Here is a 27,967-nt window from a genome sequence, read left to right as displayed (position 1 = left end):
ATAACAAGGTCCTTAAAAACATTATATTATTAAGTATAATATGTCAACGACAACAGTAATAACAGAAAAGGAATTCCATTAATACAAAACAAAAGTCCAATCCCAAAAAAAAGCGGCCGTTAGTTTTGAAGTATACTCCTTTCCCTTCCCTTCTCCCCCTACTTATGCCATTTCTTCTGCTTTGCTGGAGCCGTTGTCGCCCTAGTTCTCGGCGCTCCACCACCCTCCCGTCGATGCCAGGCATCGTGCGGCCAGATCCATCCTCTTACCCTCTTTGCATCGCGCTTTTCGCCAATCTGCGGCTCGGGGATCCATTTGTCTTTACCCTCTGTTAGAGTCCGCTGCCGAGTGAGAGCACCCGGTCCTCCGACATTGAGGTGGGAAGAGGGTTGAGAGGGAAGGGGGACGGATTTGGAGAGCATGAGTAGAAAATATAACGCTAAGCTTGCGGTCATGGGAACGTTTAGGGCTTCTGGTGCCGGGAGAGAATACCCGTCATGGTCCTGCGGCGGTGACTGGCTCGCTAGCGAGCTGTCAGGGGAAGAGGCAGGCGAGCTAGGGGATGCATACGCAGTCGATCCGCTCTCAGCTCCGGAACCACCTGCGTTGGCTGCGATGTTGGTTGGGATTGGCGCAGAGACCTCCAGAAAGCCGAAATAGGGAACGTCATCGCCCGGATCGCAGCCTGCTCGCACGCAGACGAGTTCTATCTCAGTAATTATGAAACCATAGCGGCAGGAATGTTCGCGCATGCATCGCTGGAGATGAGCAAGGCCGTTGAGGTACTCCACGCGGCGATGAGGCGCTTCATTGCGCATCCCTGTGTTCCAGCGGTCAAAGCTCTTGGCTATCCCAACAAGGCGGCCGCGAGGTAGACCTGCGGCGGTTTGTTCCGTGTCTGAGGAGTAGTTCGCTAGGAAATGTGGTCCACCGTGGTTCTTATTGTTTGCTGAAGCTCGAGGAGTTGGAGCTGGGTAAAGAGATAGATGGTCGGGTCCCAGGGATACCCCGAGAGCGGCATTCACTCGCGGGGCATAGATATCTTGGACAAGACTAATGAGTGCAGCTTCCGAGTCTGGAGACAAACGATTGCTCTGCACTACAGCTGGAGGGGTCAGATCCGAAGGGATCGCGGTCTTCAATAGTTTTGTGAGCCCCTTGATAGAGTCGAAAGTGTCCAAAGAGAAGGAGGTCCAGCTGCGCAAGTTCCGGATATCCCACCAGAAATAGTCGTGCAGGCCTCGAGTAGGGGCTACGCTCACATTGCGAACTAGATTGATTGCTTGCGTTGGGCCTGTAAGGTACGAAAGAAGACTGGTCGACTGTGGACAAGCGCTAACAGTAGGGTGAACAAGGCCAATAGGTGAACATTGGGCACTAGAGACTTGAGAATACCCGTACGGGGATGCGGGAATTGTAATTGGTGCGTGCGCAGTAGTTTCTTGGGTCTTCACCATGCTGGGATCGGCCGAAGAGTCTCGTAAATTTGGAGGATACACCATGATATTGGGTGTAGCCGGTGTGATAGGTGCGGTTGGTGAAGGCTGAGGCTGAGTCATATACTTTGGGAACTGCCGGTAGGTTGGGTAACCATACCTTTTCAAGGTCTCTTCATCGATACTTGAGGCAGATCCCGAGCGAGAATGCTTGCCAGATTCCCTGCGCCTGTGTGATGGAACCATGTTCACAGGGGACGAAAACGTTGATTCATTGTAGGAATTGTAGACAGGAGAAGTGTGCGCAGATGAGACTGCGGCAAGCTTGTCCGATACCTCAACCACATTGCGCTGGATCGACGGACGTTGTGGTGGGTATGGAACGAACCCTGGTGGGTTCCGCGTGTTAGACAAGAACCGACGATGGCGCTGCGGTCCCGCCGCCGGTGGAGGTTCGATAACAACGTCCTGGTGCCTGATTCTAGGGAGGAGAGCAGGCCCATGCTGATACCGGGGAGGAGAGTCTACCGTCGGGCTCGTGGTTGAGGTGACAGCAGACCAGGGAGACGAATCGTTGGAGTATATAGACGAGTCCGATGCATTGCGGTTATGCGACTGTCCAGCCAGCTCCTGGTAGTGAACAGGAGGAGTGGTGGGTCGGTAAAAAGGGAATCCCAACGACATGATATTCTTGCTTTAGGTATTATGAAGAGGGAATAATATCATAGGTGTATTAAGCTGTTAATGGGTTGTCGCAGGAAGAGCCAGCTTCCAATAGCAATGCACAAAGGAGAGGTGACAGAAAGATATTGCAGAAGCAGGAAACTTTTGTAAAACTGAGCGAGAGATCAAATTCCAACCATAATAATTGCGAATGACAAGATGAGACTGGAATTGAGGATGGACGCGGGAATGGTTGGATGTTAAATGCTTCTCGGCTGAGGGCAACAAAGTCGTGCAAGTGCCAAAATAGAAGCAACCCATACACTGGGAAATCAGGGCCCAAATAACCTGAAACATGGAGAAAGCTCCGTAGTAACGCCGCAATCATTGCCAAACCGCGTGAGTTGAGCCAGAATCGGGCCCAAGCTGCCAGTTCTTCCTGGTATGATCCTAGGGCTAATGGGTCTTCAACAAGCACAAGTGTTTCAGGTAGTAGTTGCGCGTCAAAATGTTACTATATTTTGCATCTCGCCGATATCCTCAGATGTCAATCGTAGAGAGATGGTTCGCGCAAGCGCCAGGGAGGATCTATAATCGGCAGCAGGCGTGTTTCGTCTATTCTGGGCAACAGAGAGCTAAATTTACCCAAGCGTGGATAGAGCCTGAGGTTTCAGCAGGTCGGCGGCTAGAGTAGCAGATTGTGGGTAGCTGCCACATCCGAGGATGCCAAAGATGCCTTGATAGTGCGTGCGCCTCTAGCAGGAGGTGTATAAGCGCCGGTGTTGATATGGAACGGCCAGGATCCGACAAGGGGCGTCCCAAATGCCACGGCAGGCAATTCCTAGGCTCAATCGGTCTGTATGAAGACCCCAGAGCCACAGGGTGTTCTAAGAATACAATTCTCAGCGACTACGCCAATTAGGGTGGTATCAGTACGCGCCGACGATCCAGGCCAGCTAGGCGCCGGGGTCGGTGGGGGTCGTATCTGCTGATCATCACCGTAGCGAGATTGGTGAAGATGAAACAGATAAAATGGCATTCGTCAGAAGCCAAAAGAAAATCGGGCATCTGCAGCCCTGGTATTGGGTGAAAGAAGGGCCGGGAGAGCAGTGGAGATGGAGGTTGAGGTTGAGGAAGTCTGGAGCTGAAGAGCGCACGGGGCTTTTCAGTTCCTTCCGCCGGCGATCACGCTTGCAAAATCGACCAATAGGCCTTTTTCTTGGGTCGATCTCATCAACCGGGCTGCAGGAGCCGCAGGAACACAGCGTCAAGGCTCACGCGAAGTACAATGCTAAGCTGTTCCCAATTGCTCCTTTCACAGTGCGGTCGTATGATCGCTTTCCTATAGCCCGGTTCACTACGAATACTCTACGTTTATTTAGAGGCAAGATACCATGATCAATATGTTCAATTAGCGATATTATGATAATTCAAAACGCGTTTTGGGTGCTATTCCCATGAAATCGGAAGCAATCCAGCGCCGCCTTGTTGCCCAGTGAAAATGTAACCGAACGTGCAAAAAAGTGCAAAACAACTCTATCGTGGCGAGTAAAAAAGCAAGCATCATGCTAGAGGGAATCTAATAAGTCGTATAGACAGTGGTCCCCGTCGTAGGAGGACCGTCAGAAGGAAAGAGGATTATATGCGGGTCATCATTCATGCCTTGGTTTCGTACTTGCGACGGAACATGCCGTCAATCTCAGTGAGATAGTATGTGCCGGGAAAGAGGGTCTCCGGGTTGCCAGTGGGCTTGAAGTCCTTGGCCAAGTGGGCGTGCTCACGGAGTTCACACATCGCCTCGTATTCGGTAGGAGGGAGGACGTTTCGGGCGTTAAGACGGTTGTGGAGGTCCAACTTCTCAACAATGTAAGAGACGTCGCCGACAATCTTAGCGCTGAAGAGAGAGCTGGCAAGACCGCTGCCATATGAGAAGAACCCAAGGCGCTTAGGCTGGCTAGGGTCAAAAGTGACGTTGCTGAGCAGAGAGCAGAGACCGGCGTAGACGGTAGCGGTGTACATGTTACCGCAGAGAGTGGCAACATCAAGACCAGGGCGCACGCGCTCGGCGAAACGCTTCTTGGTGAGACCCATAAAAGTCTTCTCGACAGTCTTGTCAGTCAGAGACTTTTCGTAGTCGAGGTCGCGGAGTTCGGGCGCGACTTCGGCAAACGACGGGTGAGTGGGGTTGGCGATGTAGTCGTTGTAAAGCATACGGGCGTAGGACTTCTGTACAAGCTTGCAGGTGGGGGCGTGGAAGAGGATGTAGTCGAAACGGTCCAGAGGGTCCTTAGTCTCGTCGTGAGAAACACCGTTGGTGCCGTTCTGGGTCTTCTCCTTCAGGGTCTTCTCACGGGCACCGTAGGCCTTGTAGCAGGCATCGACGGCCTCGGTGTAGCAGCGAAGGGAGAAGTGGCCGTCAACAACGGGGTACTCGCTAGTAAGGTCGGGCTTGTAGAAGTCGTAGGCGTGAGTGATGTATGAAGCACGGTGGCCGGGCTCAAAGACGATAGGAGCGTCGGGGCCGATCAACATGGCGACACAGCCAGCACCACCAGTAGGGCGAGCGTTACCCTTGGCATAGAGAGCAATATCACCACACACAACGACAGCATCTCTGCCGTCCCAGGCGGAAGACTCCACCCAGTTGATGCTGTTGAAAACAGCGTTGGTTCCTCCGTAGCAGGCGTTGACGGTATCAATACCCTCGATGTTGGTGTTTCCGTGAGGGGCAAAGAGTTGCATGAGGACAGACTTGACGGACTTAGACTTGTCCAGTAGAGTCTCAGTGCCGACTTCCAACCGACCGACCGAGTTAGGGTCAACGTCGTACTTCTTCATGAGGGAGGAGAGGGTGGTGAGGGAAATAGAGTAGATGTCTATCGCAAAAGAAAATCAGTACTGAAGAAGCAAACTCGAATCTGGGCCAATTCCAAAACCTACCTTCGCGGTCATCACAGAAGCTCATCTTGCTTTGTCCAAGACCAATCGTGTATTTTCCCTCGCTAACGCCATCGTGCTTCTCCAAGTCCGTCTGGTCGAGACACTATAACGATTCCGTTAGATTCGATATCTGGTTTTGGAATAAAATCTCTGGTTCTGTACCTGACGAGGGAAGTAGACCTCAATGGCCTTGATACCGATGTTCTGGGGGCGAGACATAGTGGCGGTGTCAGAAGAAGGGGGGGTAGTATTTAGTATATGGCGGGGGAGTGGCTAACGACAACCGCGATGAGCTGTACACAGGATTGAGGGAAAGAAGACGGAGAGAGAGAGAACTAGTGATGGAGGTGAAGAAGATGAGACGAGGATCGCTTGGAAGGCCAAGGGAGCATGGTGACCTGCTGTATAAGTAGTCGAAGAGCCAGGCCAGAAAATGCAGCGTAGGTCCTGTCCCTGAGGGAGAGTGGCCCCCTCCACTCCTTCACCTTGACTGTTTGGGAGCACAGCTCAAGGACTCGCCGATACACGCAAGAATGTCAAAGGGAAAAGCGACTAATGCAGTAGTGTGCCACTCCAGAGCTCCGCGGTGGGGCCGATACAACTTTTTTTTCTCCTCCGAGGGGCAACCCCGAGCCTGAGGCTGGTGCTCGCCGTGGCTGATGCACCCGACGCTGGTCCTGATTCTCCAATGCGGCGTCCTGCGAGGAAGCAAGTCTTGTGAAGTTATCCTTCACACGAGTTGCCAAAAGGTCGAGGTGTATCTCGAGACTCTCGCCTGGAAATCTCTGGGGATCTGCTTAGTGATTTCCACAATTGTTGGAAGCGTCCCTAAAAGTCGACCGTGTCCAGGATCTGGTATACGCAGTACTCTTCATCCTGTCCCGAACCTCGCAGGAATCACCTCGACAGGAAGCTCTCCGATCTGCTCAGGAGCTTCGCTTCTCCTTCTGTCCGGCACTCACCGACTCTTCTATCACAAGGCTTGTTTGGATGTGAGCTTTCGCTAGTCGAAACGACTATTCAGATGTCCAAGTAGCCATAGACCCATCTACCCCGCCCTGTACAATTAGCTTTAACTTGATAACGACCATCAACAGACGCACACCTTATCATTCATAATTTAATGCCCTCGGACCCAACGTGCGAAGGATAATCCGAGTTCCATGTTTGTTGCTTCCTGCAATGTGAATTACTCCGAGCCCGCCATTATGAACACTTCTGAGATCTTTGTTTCTCAGTATATTCGGTCACCGTGTTCGGTGACCGTCCAATGGAAGCCTTCGAGACGAGGAAATTGGGATTCTAGCTGCTTTTCATAGGCAACAGTGATTGCAATTACTGCGTAGATATCATCTTATTTCACCGGTTCACGATATTGGGATACTGTCCAGCGGGAGCACAACTTGCGAAACCGGCTACAAGTGCAGAACCATCTCGCTACCTGGTTTCGTTCAATCAAATCGATGTCCGACGCATTCCTATTTTTATAAGAAATAGTTACAATGTGACATGTCAAAGTGGCACATCAACAATGCGCACTCAAGGGCGTCAAGATTCTTTGTTCCTTCCTCCACCCGCAGTTCTCACATCACGAAGGCCGACCCTGGTAGTTGTCTACGTAAGTTTCCCTGTAGCCATATGACAATACTCAATCTCCTAGAAAGTTCCTTCGCTAGGGAGCACCTGCGTATTTCTGCGTTGTTTTCCTAATTCCAGTTCGGCCATGAGCGGGGTTTGAAGGATGCTGTGAAAGAAGCCTTTATACAGTATGAAGTATGAAGCATGACGCCAATGAGGGGTGTACAAGCTGCGACATCGGCACCTGCCACTTCCCGTCCGCGGGAAATAATCGATCATCGATGTCAAGATCTCGATTCTCGAGTCGAGACTCGAGGCGCTTCTGGTTCCCGGTCAGACGAAAATTATCAATCTTATCTTGTGGGTCCACTCATTCAGCCGAAGAATTTCCTTTGACACAAACCGTCTTTGATTCTGGTGCACTCACATCCACAGGCAACTAAAGCTACGGCTACTCTAATATTATAATGAAATTCACCATTGTTATGATTGCAGCCAGACGTGACCATACAACTTCTTCATGGAGGGGCGGCTGCGCTAGTAATACTGAGAGCTCGAGTCCAACCTTCGTCGACTGACGAGCATTAAGGATATGTGAGACGTGTGCAGTGTACAATTTATCCACCTGTATGAGCTCGATAAGCCAGGTTTCCTACAGGGCTGTTGCTTACTCAGTACTCCCACGCTTTGCCTCGGTGTTCAACGGCGGGACAGCTCGGCTCTAACGTCCATGGCCATTCATTGGATTGCTTGCTTTATAAAAAAAGAAGAGTGACTATTATATTTAGCCTGGTTTATGCTGGTGTGTCCACAGTGGTCTTCACGATATTCCGATTTAAAATGCGGATAAGCCTCAATATATAGTGTGGCGTACTGCGTTGTAAAGTTATATATTTCCACGGAAAGTAGACCAATACTCATCTCCCGAGGCCAAAACAGCCGCCATCCTATCGATCCACAATCCTTTAACTAAGCAACGGCATTTTGTTCATACCCGCATAAGTACATCTCTTATAGCACCATGTGACTTTCCTCGAGTAGTCACGGTTTATAGTCAGCGTGCACGCAGAGGCAACCAGTAGCTTTCGTGACACCATATCAGATTTGTTATCTCTGCCATGATTTACTGTTTCTAATCCATTATACAGACCGGAATTCTGCATATATCAGGAGTTACCAGCGAAATTGGCCCATGATGTCTGTTTGCGACAAAAACATGATTAGTCAGGATATACGTGCGAGTCACATACTAAGGCGGTAGTAAGTTATGCCATGTATAATTAATAAGCTTGCGTGATTTATGCTGAAACGTAGCCATCGAGCCACCAGCCCATGAGAGCAGGGCGTCTGTCTGGGCATGGGAAGTGCCTGTTGGGCCACGGTTTTGCCCTTTAAACGGCTGCTGATAAGAGGCCTGAACAAGGGATGTATGTGGTAAATATAACATACTATGGCTGCAGTTCCATTCCATGTCGCCACGCCCAGTGAAAAACCTCATGCTCCTTAATAATCCCCAGGCTCGGAATGGAATAAGAATTCCAGAAACCACTGAACTCGTCTGCCTGATAGTTCCAGTGGGTCTGTTCATGAATTGCCTGCGCCACGCGTGAGTCTTGGTTGTTCGCCCGCGAGCGTTTGGAGATGCCAATGCCAATCCCAAGTGGCTTCGCTCTCCCTCACCTCATCCTTACCCCGTAATCGACACTTCTCAACCCTTCCCCGACGAGAAGCCATCCGCTCTCTTTTTCTTGTTGGCCTTAATCTTGTTATTCTTATCGCTCTTTCTCGCCGTTAGTTTTACTTCGATCGTTCCGTTTCAGGGAGCATGTCTATGCTAGCCGTTCCTTTCCCCAGATCATGATCCCGCTGCGCCGCTCCCTGCCTTTCTGTCCTGCTCGCACGGCTCCCTAGAGTCCCGATCCATCCGCCATGGCTATAGATGAGAAACATGAATACGATGCCCTTCCGATACCGTCTTATGAAGAGGCAACTTCCAACCGAGCCAGCTCGTCCCGAACACATCTTCCTGACCAAGGGAGCGACGATCCGGAAGGCCAGGCCCTGCTTCACGATGACCGCAGGACCGCCGCTCGCGATGGGCCTCAAACCCGACCGCATGGGTACCATCCTCCTACAGTAGAGTCTGTTCGAAATAGCGTCGATGATCTATACTCTTCACCTGCTGCGTCGGAAAGGGGGTCGCTGGAGGAGTTGCGCGGAGAACTTGATCAGATGGATGTCGAGGATGGCGGCCAACAGACATCTCAACGCTCCCGGTTACGATCTCGATTTTCGAAACCCTTCAGCAATCTGAGCCGAACTCTATCGTCAATAAACCTCCCGTTCCGTCGATATCTGCCGAATTTCAAATTTACTATTGATCTGAATGCAGCCCGGACGAGCTTGAGCTCCAATGGATGTATTATCATGCTACGCCTGTTCGGGCTACTACTCGTTGTCGCCATAATTTACGTTTTCGTTGTTTCGGATATATTTAACCTCAGTTCACGCTTTGTGGTTGGTCAGAGTTATAACGCAGCGTCAGTGGAGAATTTCGTACAAGGTCACATCAACGAGTCAAATATCGCCGAGAATTTAAGGAGGGTGACGGAGTTCCCGCACATAGCAGGCACGGAAGGAAGCTACGTGCTTGCCGAATGGATACAACGAGCATTCGAGGATGCGGGGTTGGAGGCGATAAACATGGAAGAGTACCAGGTGTATATGAACTACCCTCAGAAGGATGGAAGAAGGGTAGCTATTGTGGATCCTCCTGACCTCAAGTGGGAGGCCATTCTTGAAGAACAGGATGCTGAGACGCCCGTATTTCACGGGCACTCAAAATCAGGAAATGTTACGGGTCACCTCGTTTACGCGAATTACGGGTCTCGGAAGGATTTCCAACATTTAACAGACAAGGGGGTTAACTTGAACGGTTCAATCGCTCTTGTTCGATATTATGGGACCGAGTCAGACCGTGCTTTGAAAGTCAAAGCCGCCGAACTCGCTGGAGCTGCGGGCTGCATCATTTACTCCGATCCGTCCGATGATGGATTTGTCCGAGGTGCAGCGTACCCGGATGGACGGTTTATGCCGTCGGATGGCGTCCAGAGAGGCGCCGTCAGCCAGATGTCTTACGTGGTTGGAGATCTCCTATCCCCGGGGTTTGCATCAACCCCTAAAATGAAAACGAGGTTAAGCCTCGATCAGGCACCTGGTGCGCCAGGAATCCCTAGTCTTCCCTTGGCCTGGCGCGACGCCCAGAGGCTTCTGCAGGTGCTCGAGGGTCATGGCTCAAAGGTACCGAAGAAATGGATTGGTGGTGTTCCCGAGGTCAAGCACTGGTGGACAGGTGATGAAAAATCACCTATTGTCAATCTAATGAACATTCAAGATGAAGAAGACCGACAGCCCATATACAACGTCATTGGAAGGATTTATGGGATGGAAGAACCCGAGAAGAAAATCATCGTCGGTAGCCATCGCGATTCATGGTGCTTGGGAAGTGCAGACCCAGGTAGCGGAACTGCTGTCTTCCTCGAGCTTGTTCGTGTCTTTGGTGAACTTCTCACGTTAGGCTGGCGACCACTACGGACGATCGAGTTTGCTAGCTGGGATGCAGAAGAATATAATCTGATCGGTTCTACTGAGCACGTGGAGGAAAGTATGGACAACCTACGTGGGAATGCGTACGCCTATATCAACGTTGACGTTGGTGTTAGCGGCACAGACTTTGAAGCTGCCGGCTGTCCTCTATATGAGCGGGTTGTCATGCAAGTTCTGGGTCGCATTTCGGATCCTGTCACCAATGAGACACTGAAAGACATCTGGGAACAGAAAAAGAAGAGTTTCGGACCCCTAGGTGCCGGAAGTGATTATGTGCCTTTCCAGGACCTCGCCGGAATCTCTAGTATAGACTTTGGGTTTACCGGAGACCCGTACCCCTACCACAGTTGCCATGAAAACTATGATTGGATGACGAAGTTTGGTGACCCTGGCTTCCAGTATCACAAGATCCTCGGCCAGTTCTGGGGCTTGCTACTCCTTCAGTTTGCTGATAATCCGATCCTACCGTACGATGTGGAGGTATACGCAGAGCGCTTGGCTAGTTATGTTATTGACCTGGAACGTTATGCAAAATCCAAGGATATGCCTATCGACAACAGCGCCTCAAAGGATGCCTCCGTCAACCTAACACCTTTGTACAATGCCACCTCAAAGTTTCGAGGGGACGCGGAGCAGTTCCAACGGTGGCCAAAGCTATGGCACGATGCTGTATGGGGTGCTGGCGGGTTTGAGAATAACATGATAGCACTGCAGCGCATGTCACACAATTTCCGGATGGCCAAACTCGACGTCAACCTTCTTGACAACCGGTTTGGCGGCGGAGTGAGTACAACACATCACTTGACACTGAAGCAACGGATAACTAACCAGCTCCAGATACCCAACCGTACACAATTCAAACACGTCGTCTTTGGACCCCAGCTTTGGTCCGGCTACGACGCCGCCATCTTTCCAGCTATCCAGGACAGTCTCGAAGCGAAAAACTGGACGCTAACACAGGAATGGGTGGATCGAATCGCCGGCATTATACTCGATGCGGGCGACAAGTTATTACATGACTGATTGACCTCCTTTTCTACTCGTATATGTCTTTTTTTTCTCAGCGACTACACCTGCATATATATTCTCCGATCTACTTCCCCAGGAACTCTCTAGACTCCCATACCTACCTATTTGTCTTCATTGCCTCCATGGCCTCTTGTCTACCGTACATATATGTCATCTTAACCTTTCTTCTACTCTGTATGCATATGTCACATCATCACCAGAAATCTATTCTATCACTGTTTACACCCCGGTATGTATGAAACGAGTCCTCTCTTCCTTGAGTACTTCGAGCTCAAAAGTCAATGCGCTTGACTTTAATTATCTGCTCGTTGATCTACTATGCATAATATAGTAGCGTACTGCCTACTAGTACGTGATATATAACAATAACGGCATATTGAACTCAAAGAGAAAAAAAGAGATCCAGAACCAGATCTACTTCCATTTTTATTTCCATATCCCGCACCGACTGTAGCTATGGAGTAACATCCCACACCTCTTGGTTGCTAAAAGAATAAAAATGGCGCAAAAAAAAAAAAAAAACAGAACCGTAGATATGACTTGACACCCAAAGCTGGCAACCTCCCGCGTTAGGCCGATGCTGAAATACGAAAAATCGGACAAAGGAAAGGACGCAAAAAATAAATAAAACAAAAACAAAACGCATGAAATGAGCCTTTAACCACGTTGTGCGCCGGGGACATTATGATGCGGAATGGTATGTATCGGAGGAATATATACAGGGAGACAGAGGAAGATAAAGAAGTTGATTAACGAATCCATGTAATGCATTGTGCCGCCCAGACCATGATGTATGATTGTTTGATGTTTCCCAGAATTGCCATTTGAGATGCCAGTTATTAGAAGACAGGAAGAGAAACAGAGGGAAAAGAAATTAAGTAAGACGTAGACCCGGTAGTGACCAGTCGGCCAGTTTTTGATAGAGGGTGCAAGCTTCTCTAGTCGGTGACATGTATGCGAATAGATGAAAAGGCCGAACAGAATGCCAGCAACACTTCTGAGGACATTACCCAGTTGGTTACTTCCGGAAACCCTCAACGCCCAGCGTTGGGGTTTCCACCATGCGATCACAGGGCACGCCCTCGTCACGCCTCCGGGAAAAGAAGCTATCACACTCTGACACAATCTGTGCCCATTCCGCAAGAGCGCGACCAGCGTACTTGCTAGAGGCAAGCTTATCATCGGCCGCAACAGTTTGATCGTAATTTTTTGATGAACTTTCGATTCTTCTATTGATATGAGCTGTGCCATTGGTGCCCGTACCAGGAATATCTCGTTTCACGTCATCTTCTTCGGTTTCAGAGTCAGTGGTGTCGTCGGAGGTTGTATCACCATCATCCGCTTTGAGCGTTGACCTTCGAAGCTGTAAATGTAGCTGTGACGCAACAGGAAGAGAGGGGATGTATAATCGCTTATTTTTACTTGGCCACTGTGGCCGGTCCATCCACTCCAATGAAAATTTGAAGGTATACGGTTGATGCGGGGTCTTTGGTCGACAATGATCCCCAGGGGAGCTGACATCCAGGGTTTTCTCTCCAGCTGCTGGCGAGTCCGAAACCGTTGTATCAGAATCATCAGAGCTGCTGGCTGAGGAGACCTCTTCATTCGACCGAGAGGAGCCAAACACGGCCTTGAGGATATTCCATCGCTTTTTCGGGGGATTATCGGTTTCGGAAACAGCATCTACTTTTGCGGAATTCGTGTTCGAAGCTTGCCCAGGTGCCGATTGGGGGAGTACACGATCGAAGGACATAAAAAGATTCGAAGGGGACATCGGGTTATCACATCGAATAATGATTATTCGGCGTCCTGGTGCTGGTGTACAGGGTGCAGAAGACAATGGTGCCGCGAGACCACTTTCTGCTTTGGTTTGAGTGGCTAGATAAAACCCCCAAAGGCGCTGTAATCGATTCGATAGGGTCTCATATATAATACTGCCACGATTATTATTAGTATTCCCAGCGACACTGATGCTCAGCAGGTCATTGGTACACTCACGAGTCAAGCGGTGTTGGGTCACCGTTAAACCTACCCAACCGCCAACACAGAAGACGGTGGAAATAGGCGCGGACCATGGGGCTCCAGTGACTAAAATAATGATAAAATAGGGGCTCATCGAGCAGGAATCCGAGGCAGAGGTCTGCTTTCCTTTCCTCGGAGCCGGTCCATGTACCCCAAATGCCAAATAAAAATGAGAAGACCCGAACTTCAGTGAGTGAATTGTGGCTTTGCATCATTTGGCGACAAGCTTCAAGCCAAAATTTCCAGTCGAATAAGTCCATCTCTATCATTTTCGAGTACCGTGCAATTATAGGTATGACTTCCTCGACAAAGTCGCATAGCAGAAAGCACGCATTATGATCAAACAAGGAGGTTCGCTGCGCTGTTGTTTTCAAGATTAGGCAGAATGACTCGGCATAGAGTAATCGAGCGTGGCTGGGTTCAAGCGAGGACTCGGAAAGGTAGTCTCGGAGAAGTATGATCAAGCGGTTCTCTGCCATAGAGCGATGGCTGTTAGCGGTTCCTAGCGGAAGCGCCGAAGCCGATCCATCAGCGCCTTCAATGAAATCGTCGAAAGTGATTGCTGCGGTATTACGAGAAGCCTCTTGTGCTGGGCCTTGGGACTGCTTGTATAGAGTATCCTCGAGAACAACAAGAATTTGAGCATGGATCGGAAGCAAGCCTGGGGATAGGACGCGCCCGCTCTTTTCAAGGTATGATGGTATGGCGTCCGCGTACAGCAAATGGATGTACTTGACGAAGACGTAGAAAAGATCAGTGTCTCTGCCACACCATCGAGACACCCAAGGACTTTGCCACTGAATTTGAGTTATATTCAACGGAACATCGGGCTTCTGGCGAAGATATCGTACTAAAGCCGTATGCGCATGGAACGACAAGGGTCGTAAAGCTGGAGGAAAGTTCAAAGCAAGCTCCTGAGCCATTGCACGAAGCCCACTGGTCGTGTCAACGTGAGACTCGGCGTATACCCGCCGGAAAACGTTAGGCGGTACATTCCAAAGCCTGACGAGAACATCTGCCACACCAGGGCAGAAAAAGAATGCATAAGCACAAGCTTTACCACAAAATGAAACCAAACTGGCAGGGGCGTGCCTCATAGACATTCTTTCAACCACAAAAGCCATTTGAGTCATTAGGTTTTGCGTGAATATGTTCCTTATGTTATGATGGATAGACTCCACAAGAAAGTCTGATCCTGAAGATGCTTCAGAGGTCTCTGAAATAGATGTTGCCGTGTGCTGGAGTGGCTTAGGTAGCTGGGTATCAGGAATTGGCATTGGGAACGGTACTCTCCATTCAGGACGAGACATTATGCCAACCACTGCTTCCAAGTACACTGGTCTATCTGTACCTGAAATGGATTGATTATGTTTGCCGTTTAGCATGTCTAGCAACCCGGTCCACCATTTATTGAGTATGGTTACCCGCCGATCTAGGTCTTCGGGTCTCAAAGTTTTGATGTTCTGTGGGGGATGGGGTCGGTTGAGAAACGTTACGAGTGAAGAGCGAATAACGTTTGCTTTAAGTGCACTGGATTTGGTTTGAAACCTGGAGATCAAAATGTCAGTATCCGCACAGCGAAATCTCACGCCACCCTTAAAATGGTTACATACTTTTGAAAGTCGGCTTCGAGACCCCGAAAGGCGTTCCAAAGTTCGTCCTTCTTCCTAGGAGGATCCTGGCCCCCAGAACTATTGCCAGAAGGGCCAGTCGTCTTCGAAGTCGGTGGAAGCACTGGAGTTGATACATTAAAAGATGATGTGAGCCTCTCCAGGGACCCCTTGGGGAGTAAGGATCTCGGTGATGGACTGCTTTGTGTGCTCGGACTGTCGGCCCGACTTTGGGTTACAACGGCGACCATCGGACGGCGAGGTCGTTTGCTTAGTATTGTTCGCTTACGGCTCGGCGCAGCGGGATCAGAACCTCTCGCCAGATCTAGGCTCCCAGAGCTTCGAGAAGATGGAGCTTGCGACGACGAGTCTTCTCCCTGGAGGGTCCGCAGGCGGGACGTTTTCGACGGAGGGGAGCCTGGTCGGTTCGGGGAGCTTGACATCCATGGCTTTCGCGCAAAACTAACAAGCCTCCCTGACATTGAACGCGCTTTGGAAGGTCGAGCAACAGGTGATGGGGGTCTAGTTTGCGGAACTTTTGGTGGAGGCTCCGGAGGCTCTGAAGGGGGAGTATCGGCCAAGTCCTCAGTGGAGACAGTGAAACGGGATACCGCAACGGTCGACTTTTCCTTGGAGCGACGGAGGGAAGTCCGCCTTAAGATATCTTTCCCAGCTGCCACATCTTCTTTCGACGGGGAGTCGGACTGTTTCTGGAATGTCAAGTCCGAGAAAGTCCTTCGGAGCCCCGGAGAGCCCGGCTCAGATGTGGATAGGTCGGGAAGATTGTTGTAGCTCGCGGCACGGGATAACCAACTTTCCTGGTCATCCTGGTGAGTTGTCGTGACCTCGGGAGCAGAAGAAGACATGACCGGGTACAGCCAGTGCTGTCTGCTGGAGTTCTGTCGCAGGCGCTCCTAGAGAAGTGTAGCTCACCCCCCCGACTGGGGGTGGACAGTAGCTGTTGTTGATTTCGACAAGACCAGTTCCTCCATGTAAAAACAGTCGACAGAAAGCGAGGTTATTGCATGAGAATACGGGCTCCTTCGAAGAACACTGAACCGCTATATGACGACAGGATTGAAGGGTCGAGGAAGGGCTCGAGAAGGTGGTGGTCGCGAGAGAGGGATGGCAGTGCAAGCACAGGGCGTAGGCGCAGGCAAAACCGAAAGGCAACGCGGTCGAATAGAGATGGCACGGTACTCGATAACGAGGGGCTGAAGCTGCTTGATTCCTGGGGTAGCGAAACAGGGAGCTTCCAAAAACCGCTGGCTTGTCGCAGGCTAGGGACAGAGAGGGTTAGCTGGACTAATGCTGGAGCAAAGGGAGGAGGCGTGCGGTTGATCGACAGCGGAGGAACGATCGATGAATTAATTGGCAGCAGGGGGTTGAGATTGGACGAAGGATTCTTCGTTTCCTTCTTTCGTACCCCTCCCCCTTTCCATTAAAGGTGTTAAACGAATGGAATGAAGTCGCCAGAGAAAGAGAAGAGGGCAAGAGAGAGAGAGAGGCACAAAGAGAGGGAACAGGGGAGCCGAAGATGTTCCCTTGGGCGGTATTACCAAAACTTTACATACCAGACGCAGCCAGCCAGTCGTTGCTTATTCTCCCTCGGTTGCTGACTCGGAGACAAGGGCGGAAGTGGAAGTTAAATAAAGAGAACTCTTTGAGGAGCTGGCAATATTAATAGATGGTAGAACTTGAGGGTGGCCGGACAAATCCGACAATCCGACTGTTTATTGTCAGATCTGGGATCTAAATCAGACAAGGCTGTGAGGGTCACCGCCACCCCGTGAAGCCAAACAAACACTATTGTACCGGGCCATGGTGTTTCTCCTCCGTCTCTCATCCATTTTTTGGAGTATAACAGTGCGGTTTTCCTTCGTCTTATTCGTATCGCATTATTGGGATTACCTTAATAGTTTCTGTGACTCTCAATATAAGTTTACTACTACTGCTTTACTACTAGTCGCGCTATTTGACATGGTATTGTATTGTACGATACGATACTAAACTTCCGGCGTCGGGGGTTTCAATGTTCGAGCTGTTGAGCATTTGAGCAACAGCTGGGACTCGAGGGGATGATGTCAAATCCTCAAATTCGAGTACTCAAGCATATGTTGAGCTGCAAGGACGATAATAAGTGTGCAGCCTTTCTTGCAGGATGGGTGTAACTACTACTTACGCTGCAGATGTCCACGTACATTCCCCGTTTCCGACAACCAACCTCCCTCTGTCAGACCGTTTGCGCTGACCCTTCCATGTTACCTGTTGCTCTTGTGGGCTGGGCTCTCCATATTGGGGAAACTTTAGTATTGTCTATCATTCCGAATCCATTAGAGATGGACACTGCATATGATGCTCAATCGAAGACATCCACATTGCTGTTGATATTCTCTTTCTTCCGCTCCATATATCCCAGCTAAGAAACTCAGCTCGCCCCATATCTGACCCATCACACGTCTTGTCACCAAACTATTCAAAAATAATCCTCTACGACCTAATTACGCTTCAGTACGAGCCCCTTCCCGAGAATGTTGTACAGGTTCCCGGATGCATGACAACATATCTTCTGCTGTGCACCAGGCGACCAGCAACATTCCATCAGCTCCCTTCTCACGAACTTCCGACTCGTCTTGCTTGACAAGCGTGAGGGGTTTCCACTGTTTGGGGTCTTAACCCAATACTACTCTACAGTCTTCAGAAACCCTGTCTTATCTCAACGTGCTGGTACACCTCAGTATAAGCTAGTCCGCCCCATTTCTTGTTTCTGCGATGTAGTACTTCAGTGGTTAGACCTAGCGCAGTATCGACTAGACGACTACACATGTATCATTGTGCAGGAATGCGGAGAACTCCAACTATTACGTATTCAGGCGACTGAAGAGACAAATAGAAAAAAAAAAAAAAAAAGCCCTGCCTAGCGGTCTAGCTCTGGGGCTGTCGTATCTCTCTCACACTTTGGTCCGCTTTTGATATGGTAGAATCCCCTGCATCCGTAGTACCAATCCCTACGAAAGAAGAGTCAAATTAGCGCGCTAATATTCTAATTTTACATATCGATGGATTATCTTTCAGACTCTGGCGTGACGGTTCCTAATTAACTACTCCGTATAGGCGGCATAATGACTACAATATGTCGCACAATCGAGTCATCATTGTTCAATTCAATCTGCTTACTGACCTCCTACTGCCAGATCCAAAGAGAACGAGCACTTTGCCCGTGCAATTATGCCAGTTGTTTAAATGATATTCAAGTCTTGTCAGTATCAATTCCACACTTGCGGCCCTACATCGATAACGGGATTATTTTCTACTTTGATTCTTAAGGACAATGTATATGACGATTCAAGGAAAATTTCATGTGCTCCAAGTAGCTTTAATTTACAGTTCCTTCAGAACTCAACAGAAGAAAACGTTGCAGTCCCGACCCGGTCTCTATAAGTCCCAAGTCTCGGGACCATGCTCTCTAACAACATAAAGAAACTTAGTGAGCGGTGGGAGCCTCTTCCTCTTCCTCCTCAAACCAGCTCTCCTCAACAGGAGCGGCCTCGCCGGTAGCGGCCTGGCCCTCAACTTCAACTTCCTGGGTCTCGTAGGAGTTCAACTCATTGGCGAGGCTGGCTTCTTCGGGGGACTTGGGGGCAGCAGGAACGCTGAACTTCTGAGTGTGGGCCTCAGCGTCACCGGGCTTGACCGGCGCAGGCTTGTAGGCACGGAGCTCACGGAGGTAGAGTTCCTGGACAGGGTCGGCTGTAGAAAGTTAGAGTTTGTTGACTCGTCGAGAATCCCGCAACTGCAGTAAATAGAGACGTCGCAGTCGGGAAATTGGAAAAAGCAGAGACTCAGATTACATACCCCGGCGGACAGCGGAGGTCAGGAAGGTGCGGCGGGCGACAGAGGGGGCCTGTTGCCGAGAGACGCGGGAGAAGAGGGAGCGCTGCGAAAGGGGTTAGCATCAGGAATCGACCGCGCTGAGCGATGTGCAAAGATCAGAAATGGCTTACCGAAGCCCTGAGAGACTGAGACATCATCGTGGAGATATTGGAGATGAGAGGACTCGGGTGTAGAATCTGCGAAGACACGAGTGCTTTCATCCGTGAAGCCGAAGTCGAGGTTGGACGTTTGTTCGGGAGACTTCGGCTTGGCGGATGACTCAGCACGGCCTGCGGCTCTTCGCCTCAAGAGTGACTCTTCCAGCCCAACTTCACACTCCACCTCCTCTCCTCGCCAACCACTCGAAACACCGTCCTCGCTGTTTCGCACGGCCTGATCGTCTTGAAACTCGACAGTCGACACCGGTTCGCTGCCCGCGTTCCCGTACGGACTCGTTCGTAGCGGCTTGTCAGATTCTGTGACCCTTTTCCGTGAGATATCGCTCACTCACGGAGACCTTGACTGGTTTATCGCGGTCGGAGAAGTCTGGTTTCAAGGCTTCAAAGGTTCTTTGGAGTTGTTTAAGAGATCTCCTTTTTGTGTGCTGCTGCTGCGAAGGTGCTTTCCGCTGGCTCTGTGAATCAGTCTCCATTTCGGAAAGGTAAAGCGTCACTTGAAGAACCTGACATCCTGCCCTTTGTTCCGTCTCTTTGAGGCGCCAGCTTCAAAGAGATAGAAGATCATTATTTAGGTGGCAAGATGGTCCTGAGCCGTAGTTTTTGCTTGATGATGAATTCCATACTATCGGGCTTTGTTCCATCACCTTCCACCAGATTCATCGTCTTCATAACACTTGTGGCTTTGTGGCTAACATGATCTTGAAAGGCAGTGACGCAGAGACGTGACTTGAAAGACCAAGTCCTCGATATTTGCGCCGCTGCTCGTTTTCCACTCTTTCATTTTCTACTGAGAACGGGGTGCTCGATTCTCCGTTGACGAACTACAGCCGCCAAGCTGTATTCGCCACTGTTCATTCGTTTCTCTACTCAAAAAAATAAGCTCGCGGTTAAGCGTTTGAAATCATCAAAACCACCGAAACAGCTACGTGAACAAGCCAAGACTACCAAATCACCAAAGATGGCCTCCATATCCCCTGCAGCCCTGCAAGACCCCAACGCTCCATGGAGGAAGAATCTTTCGGCACATGTAATTTGCCCAGAATGCAAGGAAGTGCCGCCAAATTTGGAATTCCCCGGCTCTCATGAAACTGTCTGTGGTTCCTGTGGCCTGGTGCTGGCGGATCGAGAGATCGATATGCACTCTGAATGGCGTACCTTCTCGAACGATGATCAGAACAACGATGACCCTTCGCGTGTTGGTGATGCTACAAACCCGCTCTTGAATGGTGATCAGCTGGAGACTCAAATTGCTAGCGGTGGCTCTGGTCGTGTCCGCGATTTGTACCGCGCGCAAAACAAACAGTCCAGCGAGAAGGCAAACAAGGCCCTTCTTGCGGCATACAAGGAAATCGGTGCCCTATGTGATGGTTTCGGGATTCAAAAGAACGTGGCGGACACAGCCAAGTATCTTTTCAAAATCGTTGATGACGCAAAGGCGTTCAAGGGCAAGTCGCAAGATGTGATCATCGCCGGATGTATTTTCATTGCCTGCCGCCAGTGCAAAGTTCCTCGCACTTTCACCGAAATTTTCGCTGTTACCAAGGTAACACGAAAAGAAATTGGGCGCATTTACAAGGCTCTAGAGAAGTTCTTTACCGCGCAGAACCTTGAACGGAATAATGCGGTCGTCTCGAACGGAGGCGTTCCTGATCCCAATGATACCTACACGGCAACGACCTCCACGAAGCCCAGCGACCTTTGCAATCGTTTCTGCAATCTCCTCGATCTTCCGTTCCAAGTCACCAGCGTATCATCGTCTCTGTCTGATCGCGTAACTACCGAGGGCAATCTCGCTGGACGCTCGCCACTTTCCATTGTTGCGGCTTGCATCTACATGGCCTCATACTTAATGGGCCACCCTAAGTCCGCGAAGGAAATATCTCAGGTAGCACATGTCAGCGATGGTACAATACGCGGCGCCTACAAACAACTCTATGCTGAGCGTGAGGGCTTGATTGATAAAGAATGGATCAAGGATGGAAAAGGCGCACTGAAAAACCTACCCCCCAGCTAATCTGCATACGTCCAAGCTTTTTCTTTTTATTTTTCCTATTTACTTGAACGCTTGGCATCAGTCTTGTGGCTCGCTCCCAACACGCTTACCCATTTATGTCTTGATTTACGTAGTTTAGAACATGGAGATCATACCGTAGGTTATCACTCCAAGATACCCAAATACAAAGAAAAATAGAAAAAAAAAAAAAAAAGAAGGCAAGAAAAGCATGGATTTAGAGGCCCTGGATTCATTTCCTCGCAGTTCCGTTCTTATACATTTTAATTTCATACTTAAGTTCGGCGTTAGTATGCTCGCAAGGCAATTCAACGAGACTAAATTGAGATGAGAAGAACTCATACCTGGATTCAATTTCAATTTTGCCCGTAATTTTTTACCAATGGAAAGCAAATATTAAACCCGAGTCCATCCTCTTCAAACGGTAAATTTAAGGCATTTACGTTGTGAGGAAAGTATACTAGTAGTTCCCAAGCATGAAAGGGATAGAGTATAGAGCAAAACAAAAATGTACAAGTATGGACCCAAGCATCCTTTCATCCCCAGAGAGCCAGTTAAGATATTATTACCAAAGTTCCATATCCTTACTGGTGGTTGTGTTGTAAATGCAAACTTCAGTTCAGATACATGGTTAACTCTCGCCGTAGGTCGAGTATCAAGAGACATAATGCATCATACAGGGCAAATAACGGGATTAAAGTGGTGATTGGCAGCACGAGACTAGGTTGACTTGTCATTTAGCTAGAGTACTCTATGTCTGAGACATTCAGACAACACTGCATCCTAATCTAGCTAGAAAGAGAAGAAGCGTATAATGGACATGAAATGAGACACAGATGGATCATCGGCGAGAATAGAATCAACGTGAGATAGCTTCGTCGCCGTCAGAAAGTCGTTTGCCGTCAGCCGAGGCAGCCAGGGACTCGGATGCAGCATCAACACTGTCGGCGTTGCCGGCCACAGCAGACGGAACGTCGATCTGATCGTCCAATTGCCCGGCCTGTTCTTCCGATGACTCGACCTCAGATGCACCGACGGGCGGCTCCTCTTTCACATCTTCCGTCTTCGAGGCCTCGTTGATTGTCTGGGGACTCGGTGACTCGAGTACTTCTTCCTTGGGTTGTATCTGGGAATCTGCTGATTCACCGGACATATTCCGGGCCAAGGGTGGCGCTATGGTATCGTCCGAACCGGATGGCTCTGGTGCTGACGCGGTGGTGCTAAGTTGCTCGTCCTTATTCCCATCACCAACAACTAAATTGCCGTCCTCGTGAATTTGCCAAACATTCCATGTTTCGGTTATCTTGATCTCGGGGATCGTAGGTAGTCGGGTAGCGGACTTCTCAACAGCAGGCTTTCTCCGAGCCGGACCACGAGCACGGCCCTTTCGAGCGTCGCTTAGTGGACCCTTTTCTACAGGCGCTTCCTTCTTTTCTTGAGGCTTTGGAGGCGCCTGCGGACCAAGCTGCAGGCGCGAGTTCAAGTCGGAGAGGAAACCAGCCTTAATAAAAGCGATTTTACTCCCAGTTGGACGAGCTGGAACAGCTGGCTTCGGTTTGGTTGACGGGGCCTGTGCTTCTTCACCCTCTTGCCGGGCGACGCGGTTTGCTGGTCGTGCGGGGATCTGAGGCTTTGGTCTACCGGGAATAACTGGTGGCTGTCGCTTCTCAACCGGCGAAGTCGGTTTTGTGGACGTGTCCACCTGGGGAGGTTGTCGCTTCTCAGGTCGGCGGGGAAGGATCGGCTTTGTGGGAACCTCTGGACTCGTGAGCTGCTTTTCTTCTGATGGCTCTATCGTTGTCATTAGCGTCTGGCTTTCCGGAGCGTCTTCCCAAATATCTCGACTAGGGAATCTCTGTTTCGCAACTCCGGGACGGGTGGGAGGTTCTTGCTCCCCTGATTCTAGTATTCGCTTCGCAACCTGATGGCTATCAATACCGGGCTCTCGGGCTTTGCGGGCCTCCTCTTGCTCAGGCGTCTCAAAACGGTCCTGCTTCGGGATATCTGGAGTGGAGACAGTGGCATGAAGTTGGTGGCTGTTGGGCGAGTCTTCCCAAATGTCCTCGCTAGGGAATCGGTGTTTAAGAGCGTCCGGGCGCTTCTTTATGATCTCCGCTGCGGCAAGGGGTTTGCTCCCTTTCGATCCGTCCTCGGGGAACAACGGCTCGTACTCTTCAACGTCTTCGAGAGGCGTATTTACCATTTCTTCGTCCCGAGAGTTATATCTCGCCAGCGCGGGGGTGCTGCCACGGTGACTTGTGGTTCTGCTATTCGATCGGCTTTCGTTGAGACTAGGGGTTCGGCTTCGGCCTTCATAATCCTGGAACGTCGGAGATACAGCGGCGTGCTGATATGCGGATTCTGGACGCACTTCGTCGGCGGCCAATATTGGTTCTTCTTCATCGTCATCTCCTACACCCTTATGTGTTATTTCATCCGGGCCCGGAGTTTGAGCGAAACCATCAGGGTGATGGAGGTGGTGATAGGGCTCATCGACGTGAATAACTGAAGGCTGCTGTTGCCCCTGTTCTTGTATTTCTGTAGTTGGAATGCTTGCCTTACGGAGTGGGGACTCAACAACGGGACGGTTGTCGCTTTTCGATTCTGGAGGTGGAGATGCAAGACGATGACTATACTCATCGGCAGCAATGTAGCCAATCTCTTCTTCTGGTGTCCCGGTTACGGCTGGGGACGTTCCTTAAAAATCATAATCAACACGATACCCTTTAATTTATACCTAGTGGTCAGAAAGACTCACCTAGACCTGAGCCAGTGACGGCAGAGCCACGGACGATTTTATTCAGATCATCACTACTCAGGGCCCAATCGGGCCGTGGTGTACCAGATCCATATTGCCCTTTTTGTTCGTCCTTCACATATTCGTCTGGATGCTTTTCATACCAAGCTTTCTCAAACTTGTCGTTGGTGGGCACACCATGGCCATGGAGGCCATAGCTACCGGGTGGCAGAGAAGCTTCCCTGCCACTACGCGTTCGGTTATGGCCACGTCCAGATCGCTGGTTCGGCTGCTCCAGATAAGGGCTGGGGGAAGGGGCTTGTACATCCCCTGCATTAGCTAACATTGGAACTCTCTGGCCGATTTCTGGAATGCCATGCTCATCATCGTGACTTGACTGTGGGCGGTCGAAAGATGCTGTTGAGCCTGGCCGCGAACCCCTCGCAGACGAGATGGTGCGAGCCACCCGTTCCGGCTGTTCATCTTGCGCAGGGGACCCTATCGTGCCCAAACCTGCAGCTGCAGCCTGGCTTGAATCTGTGCGAGTTACCGCCTGCATTTGGGCCTTGGCGCTGGAGGCGGGGAGTGAAGGTCGGGGTGCATGAAGCTCAAGGTCGCTGGCCACGTTCCGCGTCTCCGCAGGGGTTATGTGTTGGCCGTCGGCGGCATGAATGGCATCCAAATCCTCGTATTCAATGCCTTCTTCGCCAAGCGATGGTATTGCCACACTGGGAGGCCGAGGGGGCAGGTCGTTGGAAACAGTCCGAGACAGGGTCGAGCCATTAGGAGGCTCGTTCAAGGGGGAGGGGGCGTAATTGGAGCTCATAGGAGACCCGGAACGTTCAATGCGACGGCTTGGACGGGGAGGGATCTTCGGCATGTCTGGGGTTGGAGCTTTCTCGAGAGGCGATCTTGACGGACGAGGGGGAACAGCGGGGGCCGAACCCGGTTGTGTCGTCATATTGAACTGGTATATGTGTGGGATTGATCAAAATGAACTAGAGTGTACTTTATTTCTGGTTAGCAATCGAGCCCGAGCATCCAAAAGGCTATAAACTTGGTGGCCGAGAAGTGATAAGCCCTGCAGGTAGGTATAGGAATATATGTCCCAAACAACCTCGCACGATAAGTTTCACCCCTGAGCGCACCAGTTCTCGAATCTGACCAATTCAGATGTCTGTTCTGGCTCCAGGTCCCCAAGAAGAACCGGGGTCGGAGAGTGACGGTGTAGGGCCATATGCGAACAGCGCGGATTGTCGACGCTGAGACCATGATAAGATAAAGGAAGCCAATAGTACTCCCAAGCTCACCGCTCAGCAGCTGAAAGCGGGAGCAACATTCCTCTGGAGAGCCCATGGGAAGGGGGTATGGGGGAGACATGTACGGAGTACGTACTCACGGATGCGGCAGTAGTAACAGACTGGAGAATTAGCCGGTATAGCCAAAGAAGATCGGGAGGGCAAAGGGCGATTGATAGAGTGACGGGATCTCAACAGGATTGTTTAGTGAGCCGACGAAACAGAGTATTGACAGTGGGAGGTGTATATGGGGGCTATGAATCGACTGAAGACGCAGGAAGAAGCCAGAGCAGCAAGAGGAGCAGATGATGTATGACTTCTCCGAATGGCTGTTTCTCCAGGCCTGCAAAACCGACAATTACCGCGTGTAAAACAGCGTGTAAGATAAGGGGTGGCCATAAAACATCGCCTTACCGCTTTCTTCCTGCCACGACCCACTCCTCTCGGGCCTCCTCCACAGTCGAGAGGCCGTCCGGCGTATGGTGACTGTACAGGGGCTGTGAACCAACGAGGATCGTTCCTCGCAATTACAATGGTCCCGCAAAATACCGCTGGTTTATTAAAGTTTCCTTTCTACGATGTAAGTATACCTCCATAAAACTCGCTATCAGGACTTCAACCGGAAACACGGATACAATTCCAAGTAACGATAGCTGTTGCTGTAAATACCAGTAGCTGCCACGTCTCTAAGCTCGGGCTGTTTGCCAGATGGTGAAATTGCTCTTGTCTTTTGATTCGGGAAGAGTCAAGGCCAATTTTTTGTTTTATTCCGGCCTTTTTGAGACTGAGATGAGGCATTTTCTTGAGCGGCCTCGATGCATCGACATGTCTCGACACCTATATCCAAGGCGCACCCGCAGGTGTGGCGGAGATCATCAGCTCAGACTCTCTATCAGGACAGCATTAATATAATCACTCAGCGTCCGAACCACCAAATCCACCGAACTTATCTCCTAGCGTACACCCGCCGAGTGGCCCTGTGCATCAAGTTTTCAAGCTAGAGTTCCTTTTATCCCACCGCTTCCTGGTTAACTACTAAGCGCGGCCGGCTGGACGCATATCGGGTTTGATCGCCAGACGTAGAGCAACATGAAATATCCGTCCCTTCTCCTTTTTATATGTGATTGTGTATACACATTGCCGCCCATTGGTATGGTTTATACTCCGTAGGCTTGGATCGAGAGTCAAGGCTCTCAGAACGCGAGCCACTGGCGGGGCGTGGATTGTATCAAAGCGTATCTGAGTGGCTGCAACTATACTGTAGAGTAACCCCTCTTGGACGATCACATCAGCCAAGGAAGCGGTGAGCACCGAAGGGTTGAAGAGCTTGAGCCACAGCTTCAACCATCTGGAATCAACAGTCATATCGAAGTCAGTTGTTGGTTAGTTAATTACTGGTGAGTATGGAGTATAGCTTGAAGTTGTGTTTTGCTCTGCACCGCATGTGTATCTTCAAGTTTCAATATGTGGCTAGTAATGTTCTTATCACTCTTTATTACCAATCTTCCTAGCCATAAAGCCTGCATATGCGCCTTATTGAACTTGGAAGCAGGCCAAAAACGGTACGCCTACCCCAGAGTAGCCGACATAATTGATGAACAGGCAGGGCACTCTACTCACACATGCACGCCACCAAAGGGCTGGCTGACTCGCCAATCAAACCATGTTAATTGGATTTTGTATTCATACTAGGCATCCTACAGGCCGATCAAGAACACTTCAGAGTTTCCCAAGAACACAAGATTGCTCCATGAAGTCCTACTGTCGGCCAAAGTTGGCCGAAATCAGTATTCGCATGCTGTAATTTACAGCTCTGCCATAGGCACAGTGGGATAAAATACTACCCAGGAAAGTTTGAAAAACCGCCCAAGTGGTCTGTTCTGGGGAGGATCTCCGTTCCTAGCCGCTTGTTGTGGATCTATTTATTTCAGGAGGTAATGAGGATACAACAGCCGGACATGTGGCCCAGCCCGAACCGTGGTTGAGGCATCCCATTTGGATCTGCTGGATTTCAAGTTGAGGGATTTCTATAGGCCTATTCATCCTATCAATATGCATGGGCTCCTTGTTCGAATATCGTCGTGGTAGAGATATCCCTGCTGTTTTGCAGGACAAGGCCGACTCAGCTCGCATATCCTCAGACCACCGGAGTATCAGAAACATCGCTGCCTTGATATTGGCAGAGGGCGACCCTCTATTCGGCACCTCAGCAAACAAATAGCTCGATCCAAGAAGCCACGGAGTGAACATTGAATCGTGGACGCTCATGGTTAGCTGCCTGGCCAGCAAGTCAGTCCTTCGCCTGCCACTAATCTTTCACTCTGTTAAACTTCCTTAACCGGGGTTGCCAGACTCAGTGACCTTGTAATATGTTCCTGATAATTCCCCTGCGGTCCGTCCTTTGCCGAACTTGGTCTTGCGAGTGAGATACTGGGTGCTCGCAAGTTATCATAGTGCGGGGTAGCTGATTGAGGGGGTTCTGGGCAATGACGTCGATAGATGACATTGTATACTTCTTCTCTCAGGTTCCACTGTCAACGCAGGTAAACAATTTGATTCAAGAGAGGAAAAGAAGCCTCCAGTGTTATTGATGCACGGAATTGAAACCAAGTAGCACTATTTTATATTAGCAATCCATAACGACGGGCCCTGCGCGTTCACTGCAGCGATATAGTGGTAGATGTCTTTTACCGCCTAACAGGCAACTGCAGCTGTACTTCCCGACCATATAGAGATATGATTTCAGGGCAACTATTGCTCTTTGAGTGAATAATAGCAGGACAGGAGATGATCAGTGTTTGTCATTTGAAGACCACCTACACTCAGTCGTCCAACTGTTGGCCCCAACTAGGAGACAAGGTTAGTACGCCCATAAACTAAACAGACGATGGTAGTTATTTATCCGTCAATACTTTACTAGTATTGTACTATTCCTTTATGTATAAATCTAATGTGATCAAATACCAACCTGCATTGCTTATGAGA

The 27,967-nt window shown here is 50.1% G+C and overlaps 8 protein-coding genes across 8 annotated transcripts; 3 read left to right on the top strand and 5 right to left on the bottom strand.

Annotated features, from left to right (window-relative positions):
• Positions 1-158: 158 nt before the first annotated feature.
• On the bottom strand, positions 159-2,120 carry ASPSYDRAFT_147179 (uncharacterized protein; the record flags this gene model as incomplete). Its single annotated transcript, XM_040841689.1, has 3 exons — positions 159-472; positions 599-1,458; positions 1,564-2,120. 3 exons carry the CDS (start codon positions 2,118-2,120, stop codon positions 159-161), a joined length of 1,731 nt encoding a protein of 576 aa, XP_040704922.1.
• Positions 2,121-3,755: 1,635 nt separating this feature from the next.
• On the bottom strand, positions 3,756-5,258 carry erg13 (hydroxymethylglutaryl-CoA synthase; the record flags this gene model as incomplete). The annotated part of the gene is made up of 3 exons (XM_040841748.1): positions 3,756-4,975; positions 5,040-5,142; positions 5,202-5,258. The coding sequence occupies 3 exons, from the start codon at positions 5,256-5,258 to the stop codon at positions 3,756-3,758; spliced, it is 1,380 nt and encodes a 459-aa protein (XP_040704921.1).
• A 3,288-nt stretch (positions 5,259-8,546) lies between these two features.
• Positions 8,547-11,246, top strand: ASPSYDRAFT_147141 (M28 family metallopeptidase; the record flags this gene model as incomplete). The annotated part of the gene is made up of 2 exons (XM_040841683.1): positions 8,547-11,006; positions 11,061-11,246. The coding sequence occupies 2 exons, from the start codon at positions 8,547-8,549 to the stop codon at positions 11,244-11,246; spliced, it is 2,646 nt and encodes an 881-aa protein (XP_040704920.1).
• A 1,024-nt stretch (positions 11,247-12,270) lies between these two features.
• Positions 12,271-15,750, bottom strand: ASPSYDRAFT_146244 (DUF1765 domain-containing protein; the record flags this gene model as incomplete). Its single annotated transcript, XM_040841602.1, has 3 exons — positions 12,271-13,186; positions 13,251-14,822; positions 14,888-15,750. 3 exons carry the CDS (start codon positions 15,748-15,750, stop codon positions 12,271-12,273), a joined length of 3,351 nt encoding a protein of 1,116 aa, XP_040704919.1.
• Positions 15,751-18,368: 2,618 nt separating this feature from the next.
• ASPSYDRAFT_147260 (ATP synthase subunit H) lies at positions 18,369-18,635 on the bottom strand (the record flags this gene model as incomplete). The annotated part of the gene is made up of 1 exon (XM_040841700.1): positions 18,369-18,635. A coding segment is annotated over one exon (267 nt), but the record flags the coding sequence as incomplete, so codon positions are not given.
• A 1,170-nt stretch (positions 18,636-19,805) lies between these two features.
• On the top strand, positions 19,806-21,377 carry ASPSYDRAFT_42980 (transcription factor SUA7). The gene has a single exon (XM_040846574.1). The coding sequence runs from the start codon at positions 19,895-19,897 to the stop codon at positions 20,948-20,950; it is 1,056 nt and encodes a 351-aa protein (XP_040704917.1). The 5' UTR covers positions 19,806-19,894; the 3' UTR covers positions 20,951-21,377.
• A 429-nt stretch (positions 21,378-21,806) lies between these two features.
• On the bottom strand, positions 21,807-24,645 carry ASPSYDRAFT_147876 (Aim21 family protein; the record flags this gene model as incomplete). Its single annotated transcript, XM_040841759.1, has 2 exons — positions 21,807-23,644; positions 23,706-24,645. The coding sequence occupies 2 exons, from the start codon at positions 24,643-24,645 to the stop codon at positions 21,807-21,809; spliced, it is 2,778 nt and encodes a 925-aa protein (XP_040704916.1).
• Positions 24,646-26,349: 1,704 nt separating this feature from the next.
• On the top strand, positions 26,350-26,778 carry ASPSYDRAFT_790242 (uncharacterized protein). Its single transcript, XM_040850983.1, has one exon. The coding sequence runs from the start codon at positions 26,447-26,449 to the stop codon at positions 26,672-26,674; it is 228 nt and encodes a 75-aa protein (XP_040704915.1). The 5' UTR covers positions 26,350-26,446; the 3' UTR covers positions 26,675-26,778.
• Positions 26,779-27,967: the final 1,189 nt, after the last annotated feature.

Source organism: Aspergillus sydowii, assembly GCF_001890705.1.
Source record: "Aspergillus sydowii CBS 593.65 unplaced genomic scaffold ASPSYscaffold_3, whole genome shotgun sequence".
Taxonomy (NCBI): domain Eukaryota; kingdom Fungi; phylum Ascomycota; class Eurotiomycetes; order Eurotiales; family Aspergillaceae; genus Aspergillus; species Aspergillus sydowii.
This window is presented reverse-complemented; position numbering and strand designations above follow the sequence as displayed.